Source organism: Oryzias melastigma, linkage group LG19, assembly GCF_002922805.2.
Source record: "Oryzias melastigma strain HK-1 linkage group LG19, ASM292280v2, whole genome shotgun sequence".
Lineage (NCBI taxonomy): Eukaryota > Metazoa > Chordata > Actinopteri > Beloniformes > Adrianichthyidae > Oryzias > Oryzias melastigma.
The window spans coordinates 19,923,993-19,934,396 of NC_050530.1; the positions used below are offsets into that span (position 1 = coordinate 19,923,993).

Sequence of the window (10,404 nt, forward strand, 5' to 3'; positions counted from 1 at the left end):
ATGTCACACAAAACAACAAGGATTCCCCGGATCCCGAATGAGATGTTTCCCAGATCCCACAGAACGCTGCGTTTCCGGCGACGTGGAGGCTAGCTGCCAAGAACGGGAATGTCCACGCGGGAAACGGATGCAGCGCCTGTCCGGTCCGAGTCTGTAATGCTCCAGAGAGGTGAGGACATTGATCCTGACCCCCCCAAGTCACCAGGGACGTGTCAGCTCCCTCCATGATCGAGTCTGTGCATGTGGGGTCCCGGTGTTACAATGGAAGAGTTTGGGGGGGGGGGCTGCACATTCTGAAGTCTTTTTGGCACCTTGGAGAAGATGGTGGGTGAAAAGCAGGACTCCGGGGGGTGACGGTCGTCGGGATGGAAGGCTAGTTGCTGCCGTCTTCTCCGGCTGTGTCTGTGCTGCCGTTGTTGGTGGTAGAAGCTGCCTCCTCGCTGCCCCCCTCCTCCCCCCCTTTGGCCCTCTTGGACTCGGGCTGCTCCTGCAGTTCTCCATTCTGCCTCTTGGTGGGGAGGGACGCCGAGGCCGACGCGTGAGCCGCCAGCAGATGAAGAGGGTTTCCTGTACAGGAACAGAGGAGGGTCAAAACAGTCAGGACTCGAGGATCGACGTGTCTGGAACTGGATCACGGATCAAACCAGGGTTTAACCATTTCATGTATTATCTCTGAGTGGTTGCTTTGTCTTTTTACTGGATGTATGAGAATCAAAATAATATGTATTTAATTACCATTATTTTATTAGAACAGAATTAACAAAACATAACAGAATATAAGGTTTTTTTCGCGATCACGTCAATCCTGACAGGAAGTTACATCAAGACACATGAGAAAATTGGGTGAATTTTCAAAATATAACCAAGTTTTCATAATAAAATACCTCTACTGACAAATGCGATCATGTATTTGTATCTAAACAGACTGTACAGATGAAAACACATTATTCCCGTTATTCGCGGGGGTTGGGGGCCGGAGATCTCCACAAATACGTCAAATCCACGAATAAACAACAATAGAATTATTAGATGCAGCTCTTTCACGAGGGGGGAGCTTTTTTTTTTAGCTCAACACCAGCTCTATAATGTTAGAGAGTCTACTAATGAAGTGATTACAAAGCTGATTCATGCCTGTTATATTTATAAAATACAGCTTTTATAAATGTCCTATGAATTACTGTTGCTGCAGCTCGTTAGCATTAGCAGCTAGTATCATAGCATGCTAGCGTCAGTGTGTAACAAAATAAATGGCTGCATGTCCCGCTGCTGCATCAGCCAAAGCTAACCGCAGAAGACAATTTTCCAAAATGTAAATTGTCTGAAACAAAAAAATAGAATTAACTGATAATATTGATATATCGCCCAACCCCACCCCCTACAGCCGAAGAATGTCCAGACTTTGAAGAATGAATGATACGCGAGTATTTCCGTTTTTTTTTTCCTTCAAAGTTGAGTTTCACATGTGCGCGGAGGAGAAGCTCCACGAGCGCACAGTCCTCCACGAGGGGGAAGAACTAGTTTTAGGAGCGTAAGAATACCCCCACGAGCGTGCAGGAGTAGAGGAGCGAGCGTGGACTGTCCTGCGCCCGTGGAGTTCGTTCATTTCGTGCTCATGGGAGTTTTGAGAGTAATGCCATACATTTCCAGCATTTCAGACCTTTGACATTCCAGCTGTTAGTTTGTTGAGGTTATCTGGAGACATTTTAACCTACTTTTCTAGAAGCCCCTCCCACAAGTTTGATGCATTTGTACCGTACCACACGGTCAAGCTGCTCCCACCACAGCTCCATTACAGATCCAGAACACCAGCTGCTGCCATTTCTTCTCTAAACAGTTCTTACAGTTTGTGTTTTGTTTCACCGTCCTGTTGGAGGATGAAACCAGCTCCAATCGAGCGGCGTCCACAGGGTGTACGTGGTGTTGCTAAATCCAACAATAGCCTTCCTTATTTAAATAGGGGCAAGTTTTGTCCATAGAGGTCAAAAACGGACTTAAACTTGAGCTGAAACACATAGAAGCTCAAAATGTGTTTACATTAGGAGTGTACCGGATCACAAAACTCATGGTTCGGGTCGTGTCACGGTTTTAGGGTCAAGGATAGGATCAGTGAAAAGTAAAAAAAAAAACAGCAAAAACAACGAGATAAAAGCTAAATACATTTTTGGAAACGTTTCAAAACGTATATTTAATAGCACGTATAAACTACTTCACACACACAATAGCCTATTTATATATACAATACCAAAATGTTTGCTCATTGTGGGATATTTATTAAAAACAAAACATCTTAAAACATTGAAAAACAAAATTCAAAACACGTAGTTTCTGATTATATTTACATGTCTTGAGACCAAATTTACAAAAGAGAGAGAAAAGAATCCTTAAAAATAGTGTTAAAAATACCAAATCTATCTGGAGTACCCCTTAGAATACAAATGTTTGCATCCCACCGCCCCAATGACCAAATTAAATCATAAATAAAACAGTTAAAATTAAACTTAAATTATTTTTGGTATTAATTGTTTTATTGAAACTAACTGTGAGAACATTTAAATATTTAAATTAATAATTGTTATCCGTAAAACATGCTACCGTCGCGCCCGCCCCTGACGGCACAGACCCTGTTACAGAGCGGCTTTCTCCTGTGCGGGACAGTTGCTGCTTTTAACGGTTAGATTCTCTGAAACCAGAAATGGAAACATCTACTTTTAAACATCTACTTTTAGTCACCTCTTAAAATTAAATAAACCTGATATCTATGGATCTGAGAAAAGTTTTTGACGGAACCTCCTCCCAGACGCAGCTTCAGGTGAGCAGTCTTTAAAATAACCATGAAGCAGCTGCTTTAGCGCTCGTCAGAACAAAGATGATGTTCATGAATTTGACGCAAATTCCATTTGATGTGAATGGACAATTGATTTAAATAATGCAAAGTGTGTGAGTGCGCGGGAGGGTTGGGGTGGCATGTGGCTTTTGATCCGTGCGGATCAAAGATTATCCATGATCCGTTACACCCCTAGTTTAAGTAGACTTTACATTGAGGTGGTCACTTGAACGCATGTTTCTGCGCCTGGTGTGAACGTAGCTTTAAGTGAAGGAGTTGACTTGATTCAGCTCAAGCATAGAGCTTGTAGCAAACCTCTCCGGTGTGTGTGTGGGGGTGCCCATGTGTGTGTGTGTGTCACCTGTGCACGCAGCAGTGCTGATGGGAACCAGATGTGTCCCGTTCTGGGTGATGGCCTTCACAGGCAGCTGGTGCTGACCCAGCGGGGCTTGCTGCACGATAGTGACAGTCGTCAGAGGCGGAGCCTGAGTGCTCTGAATGATGCGTCCGACTCCGCCTATAGAGGGGAGGGGCTCCACCTTAACTGTAAGAGAGGACGAGACGGAACATGAAGCCGAGTCTCGTGGAGACGTGCAAAGACGTCGTCAGGAGGAGGAGATCACCTTTCATCTCTTTGTGATCCAATCCTCGGTTCTCCTGTGGTTCTGGGCTCGCCGACAGAGGCTGTCCACCCACTGTTGCCATGGTAATGGCCGGGATCTGGTGGACGACGTGCACGGTCTGCATGACGGGGGCGGGGCTGACGGTGGTCGTCACGATGGCTGGCGTTGCCATGGCGTAGGTGACGGGCTTCATGGGGCGCTGCACGGCGATCAGCACGGGCTGGCCGCTGAGGGGGGAGCCTGACACATGGGGGGTACATGTTCAGTCGGGTCATGCATCTCTCTGCTGAGGGAGGTTACTGGATCTTACCAGGAGAGTTCTGTGCAAAGCGGGCTTCTTGAATCACTGCAAGTTTGGGCTGGACTGCGGTGGGGGGTGGGGGGGTCGGCTCTGACTCCATGGGGACCGGGGACCCCTCCCTGGATAGGCTGTCTGGAGTCTGAACCCCACTGGAGTGGGCAGACAGCGCCCCCGTGTGGTTGGGAGAAGCTGGGGCGCTCCTGAGACCAAAAAGAATTTACTAAAGAGTTTGAAGGCAGACCGGCGGAGGGGGAGGGGGGGGTGTGGACCGTACCTGGAGGATAGGGGACCTAAGGGGGTCCGGAAGCAGGGAACCCCCCGGGGCCGGCGCTTCCTAAAGGCTTGTTCTATCAGCTTGGCCTCGGAGGCCGGGTCGATTCTCCAGAAGGAACCTTTGCCCGGCTCCTCCTGGGACCGGGCCACTTTGATGAAGTAGCGGTTCAGGGACAGGTTGTGTCGGATCGAGTTCTGATCCAAACAAGAACACAGAAGAACACCGTTTAGAGCGCAGACCCACGCTAAATCTGGATGCATTCACACCTGCTCTGACACTCAGGTAAACTCGACTGTTCGCTCAGATTTAAGAAAGTTTCTAGAAAGTTCACTGGTATGTTTGGAACTCAGAGCAGCACTCAGTCCTCCGTTTGATTACTTTCCTTTTTTACAATGAACAGTAAAATATATTTCTTTCTTTTCTTTATTTAGTTTATTTGATTATGTACAGGAGCATTATTTAAAGAAAAGAGTTCATTTCTGAGATACACAAATACAAGAATTAACAATTAGCATAAAAAACTAAATTACATAAAAGTTGCAATTATTTCATATAAAAAAACAAGAGAGAAAAACACTGAAAACTTTTAAAATATACAACAGATTTACCAATAAAAAATAGTTTCAATTCCATGCAAATTTTTTTAAGTCTTTGCATAATTTAAGTGTGTTGGTAGTTTATTCCACTCAGGTATTGGCCCACAGCTGCTCTTCTTTTAGGTTTACTACACTGTTCATTAGATGTGGTCCTTGTTGCTCTAGCAATTTTTTTTACTTTCAAGTTTATGAAAAAATATATTTTTTAAAATACCAGTTTTACCATAAAAACTGGAGTAAATGTTAGAAAAAAACCTTTTGTGACTTTCAGTTGAATCATTTGGAAAGTAAAGTTTCTTTATGATCGTTAAAACGCTTTTGTCAAATTTCACTTCTTGTGTCATTGTAGGGAATTACAGATTGCTTTGGATATTTTAATGAGGTGATCTAATTTAGGATTAATTATGTTTATGTTTGCATTTTTTTGTAGATGAACTTTTTCAAATTTGCACTACAGTAAACCCATAATAAAAGTTATACTTAAACAAACCGTTTTATTATTATTTTTATGTTTTTTGCTCAGGTTTGTCACAAATATCTAAAGTAATATCTGCAAAACTGATCAAGTCTAAAGTTAAACCAGATTCTCAGAAAACACCTGAGATCCACAGAAGCACCGACCTGCCAGCCTTTATCGGCGGTTCTGTAGTACGGGTAGTTCTTGGTGATGTGGGTATAAATTCCATTCAGGGTCAGCTGTTTATCTGTTGCCATGGTGATGGCTTGAACTATTAGTTGTGCGTATGAATATGGAGGTTTGGAGTCGTCCTGTGGAGACAAAGAACCTTTCATCAAACAATTCTTTGACTTTTAAGGCCTGACATCAGTAATGTGAAGTACAATCACAAAGATGAGGAACGCTGCAGTGACAGACCCGAGCATCAGCAGCTTTTATTATGGAGGGAAAAAATGTAAAAACCTGATCAGTGACTTCCTGTCCGCGTTCTGCACGCTGGGAAAACTTTGTTGCATTTCGTGATCATGTATCGCAGCAGTCATTACACACAAACACACACACAACTCAGTTTGTAAAAAGGTTTCCTGCAGTTCTCCACACAGCATGAAAACAAATCAACCAGAACTTCAGGTGAAGAGCTACCAGCAATAGAAGGCAGTGGCAGCATCCTCTGATAAGGAGAGCGCCGTTCCTTTGAGCGTCGAACAGCCACCTCAAAGGACGTCATAGTCACGCGTGTGTCAGGATTTGTAAGGATAATGTAACTTAGTCGCACTGGTGATGATGTTGTTAGTAAGATGTGAATAAAAGCTCCTTACTGACTGAGCCCAAATGCTCCACGTTTAGGTGTCATCATAGTACAAGTGCCCACACAAATGACACCGATTAACTTCTATCTAGGGCTGTAATGAGTTCCTGAGGATCTGCACCTAAAATTTCCAAGATCGCTAATTCATGATCTTTATAAATCCAGTGGTGTGTAGTAAAAATACAATTCAGGAACAATGTATTTATTACTCTGAAATGCAGAAAAATGTTGGATTTTAAGTTTATAGACTAAAAATAAGCCTCAAGCGCATCGCTACTGTCACTGGAAGTGGACAAATCTTCAAAGTAAAGTGAAAGTGAAGCTTCCTGTTTTCAAAGTAAAACTATCAAGTGTTTTGTTGTACTTGAAAAAAATACGCAGAAGTTTATTTTACGCTGCACAGTAGTGAATGACGTGTTTGTATTCAACATGATTCAGCTGATTCTGCTGAGGAGAAAAGCAGCTTTTCATACGTGTGTGCAGTGACTTAGCACCTAAAGCGCTGAAGAACTTTGAGGATGGAAAAACTGTGGAGAACATTTTCAGGATTTGTAGTTCAATGATCCAAAACAACAGAAATGTTTATGTTTTTATGTTGTTTATGTTACAGCTGAATTTAATCGGAAGGTTGTCCAAAAAAAACCTGACAATCATTTCTTTAAATTAATTTTTTTTTCAGTTTTGTTCATTCTGATCGGTTCCAAATAAATGATGGTGGTTTAATATAATTTTAATTTTCATACATCCAGTAAAAAGACATACATGTAGCAATTTAAAAACACGATTTGTGATTCAAACTGGGACACCACTAAAGTAATGATCCACAGCCCGGTTGCTATCAGTCAGACTGTGCAATGGACATGCATCCCTCAAACAGAACTAATAGGATCCTTGCTCAGCCCGCACGGTTCTGGGGGTTAAAAAAGAATAAAAAATCCATAAGATGCTTCTGCCTCTAACCTTACACGTGATGTAAGTGTTCAAAACGACCTGTCGCTCCAGGCTCTTAGAAAGAAATGCTCATTATCAGGCGATAATGATACATATCACAATATAAACCAAATAACTACATAAATCAAACTTTAATGGTCTGCCGATCAAAAAAGGAAATGTGTAATCATTTCAAGTTTCAGTAGAGAACATAAATAAAATAGACCACTAAACTGTTCAGTTCCATTTAAAAACAAAGTATGTTTTCAGGCTTTACAGAACAAACATTAAAACAACATTTTACCCAGAAATAATGTTTTATTTTTTTAACTTCTTTACTGAAATTCTTTTAAGAAAATTTAAATTGCATCAAAGTAATTTATGAATGGTTGTCTTTATTGTCATCCAACTGTAAACTCAAATTCAAACATGCTGAAAAAAATTGAGATTTGTCAGATATTTCCTTAATCTGTCTCTAAGTGATAATATTCATATGAAATCATAACAAAAATGAAGACAAAGATTTGGACTATTACTATAGTATATCATATCTGGAGTACTCTCAGGAGGGAACGAGGTGGGGGGTTTATCCCAACTTCTGACTCAGGGTGCAGTTTTTGTGTAACACCTGCTGCTAAAACGCAGTGGATTCAATTCCGTCTTTATATTCAAAAATGTTTTTATGAATGTCCTACGAATTAATTTAGCTGTATTTATGTGTTAAAGTCTGGTCAGTCCTACAGTAAAGTGGTCCATGAACACATATAAGCTACACACATGAAGCAGCTCGTTAGCATTAGCATCATGCTATGCTACATCGAGGTCTCCAAATCAACACTTTTTATTAAACTTTTGATTGCTGCTATAAGTCCAGCGGGTTAATCTTCCAGTTCTGACTGGCTCCCGTTAAAAATCACCAGATGTTCTGCTGCTTCATCAGCAGAAACTAAACGGAGAAGATTAGAGGAAGTGATGGCGTGGTGACTTGTGAGCGTTTGTTTATTATTTTCCGCGCAGACGAAGGAAGTAGAAAGGTCCAAAAAAAATGACCAAAATGAGAGCTAATATACATAATTAGATGCAAACATCCACATGCTGGCCATGTGGCGACTAACTCTAACTTTTACTCATCAAAGAGGAGAAAATGTTTTGCAAGTGGCGAGTGTCAATTTCAGACCTTTCAAAATAAAAGACTATCGTGATAGACTCATTTCTCTATTGAGAGAAAGTTCCATCGTGATATATATCGTTATCATTTCATCGCCCAGCCCAACCAAGTTTTCAACAATTCTAACATTTTGTGTGGGTCACCTGTGTGTCCAATACATGTTTGCCCATTTTGGCCCGCAGACGGCCTGCATCCTGCATCAAATGTCCATCTTATATCTTTCACAGTGAAGCTGCTTCTGCCTGATTGGCCTCTAAAGCTACGTTCACATCAAGCTTGGAGACGTGAGTTCAAGCAACCGCATCCAATGAAAAGTCTACGTGAACACATGTATATGGGCGTTTTGGGCTTCCATGTTCAAAACTCGTAGCAAGGCAAGTTTTCTGGTTCTATGTACAAAACAAGCAGCCAGTGAAAGTTAAATCAATTGAATTGTGACCAATCGGGAACTCAGATTTGGTAGTAACGTTTTGGTAGCGTCCTTTTCAAAACGTGGAAGTACAAACTGAAAATTGATTATGAAAGAAAAATTAACAATTATGGTTTGTGTCCGACTGGAATTCAATGACACCTAGTCTTTCAGAAATTGGAATAGAGCTGTGAAAGAAAAACCGGGAGCAAGATTCACCAGATTTTCACCTCTTTGACTCTCCAAACAAGCTGTGAGTACCTGAACTAGTATCCGATAGTGACAGTACAGTGGGAAAACGATATGCAAAAGTTCTTGATCACGCCACACATGCCCAGTGAGTACGTAGCTTAAGACTGGAAGCCAATCAGAGGCAGAACCGCAACTCACCCGGTTACAGAACCAGCGGTTTCATAGACGCCTCCGAAAAGAACCAAACTTTGACAACAGAGTGAAAGTGATTCCTCACCTTCGGACTGTCTTCACCTGAGGCCTCCTTGTCGTTTTCCGTCTGGGAGTTGTCTACGATGAGGTCCGAAGTGAGCCCCCGGGTCGCCCTGTAGCTGGAGAGCCCCGCCCCCCGCGGACTTGACGGACAGGAGTTAGCAGCACTGTCGAGCCAATCGAAAGCAGCGATGTCAGCAACACGCAGCTGAGAAAAGTGAGGTTTGCTTCAAAGTGCCGTCTGACCTGAGGGTCCCCGTGGGGGAGGGCAGCGGGCTCATGAGGTGGGCGATGTTGTCAGGAATGTTAATGGTGAGGGGGGAAATCTGAGGTTGCACCGGCTTGACGGGGGACTCCGGCACATTCCTGGGCTCCTTCTTGTCACTGTTCAGGGCTGTAAATGTGATCTTTATGCTGGTGCTGGGGAAGCGGAAACAACACCTGGAGGTGTGGGGGGGCAAACAAAAACATGACAGCAACAAGGAGGTCATTCTGGAGAACAGAGCAGCTCTGATCAGAACATGACTGGAACCACAGACGCATCTTTCATGACAACTTTGTTGAGAATTCCTTCAAATGGGTCGACTTCAGGGTCAAAGTTCACAGATAATCCAATCAGGTTAAATTTCTAATATAAATCTGAATTTCTCAGGTGTGACTGTTTGAAATGCAGTAAAGGTGAAACAACTGAAACCATTAAAAACCCACTTCAATTATTTTTTAGTGTGTTTTAACATCTTGTGGCATTTTTCTGATAATAAAGAACATAAAGCTCAAACTGTCATTTCTGAGTATTTCTTTAGTCAAATCGTTGTGAATCAGGAGCAGATCAAAAAATGTGTTTGTTGTATAGAAAATACACTGAGAGGGCCACAAGCTCTCTGCCGCACCTAAACAGACAGCAACAGTGGAAGGGAAGGGGGGATGGGGTTGCTTCACACAACTCAAAGGCAAATTTCCAATGAACACCTGCCGCTCTGCAGAAACTATGTCCTAGAACAATGAGAGATATATATTTTTAACTTAGTTTAAAAAAAACGCCACCATCATACAAAAAAATTGAAAGTAGATCAAAAGATAATCAGAGCGAGATTTTAAAGTCAGATAGACAGATAAAGTTCATCTACAGATGAAAACTATCAAGAAAAACTATCGAGTTTTTAACAAACAGATATCGTAATTAAGAATTATTTCAACAAAAAAATCTCAAAGTTTTACAGCTTTTTGCAACAGTTCAGAGACAAAGAAAAAACGCTAAATACAATTATTAGTGATGCACAGTAATGACCCATGAACAAAAGGGATCTTTTGTGCACTAATAATGAAATATAGAAGTAAAGGAGAAGCAGATCAGCTGGAAAAATAACTTGTCAGCAAGCTGGGAATAAATAAGTCTATTTCACTAGATTCTTTCAGATAAAGACAAAAACACTGTTGCATAAATCCAACCCACATTTTTAATGCATGAAAAAAGTATAAAATGTATTTTTTGCTGCACAGTGAAAATAGAGCCAGATTCTGATTTAGTTTCTAATCTCCAAAGGCTGTGCAGTTTTAGTTGTGTCCAGAC

General features: G+C 41.9%; 1 protein-coding gene across 1 annotated transcript in view; it reads right to left on the reverse strand.

Annotated features, from left to right (window-relative positions):
* Positions 1–6: 6 nt before the first annotated feature.
* Positions 7–10,404, reverse strand: part of LOC112154433 (forkhead box protein K2) — a 12,900-nt gene continuing 2,502 nt past the window's right edge. The window contains exons 2-9 of the mRNA XM_024285358.2: positions 9,081–9,275; positions 8,860–9,001; positions 5,240–5,386; positions 4,023–4,216; positions 3,758–3,948; positions 3,448–3,687; positions 3,186–3,368; positions 7–567 (exon numbers count right to left, since the gene is read on the reverse strand). Coding sequence (XP_024141126.1) covers positions 374–567; positions 3,186–3,368; positions 3,448–3,687; positions 3,758–3,948; positions 4,023–4,216; positions 5,240–5,386; positions 8,860–9,001; positions 9,081–9,275 — 1,486 coding nt within the window. The 3' untranslated portion in view covers positions 7–373. The remainder of the gene's footprint in view (positions 568–3,185; positions 3,369–3,447; positions 3,688–3,757; positions 3,949–4,022; positions 4,217–5,239; positions 5,387–8,859; positions 9,002–9,080; positions 9,276–10,404) is intronic.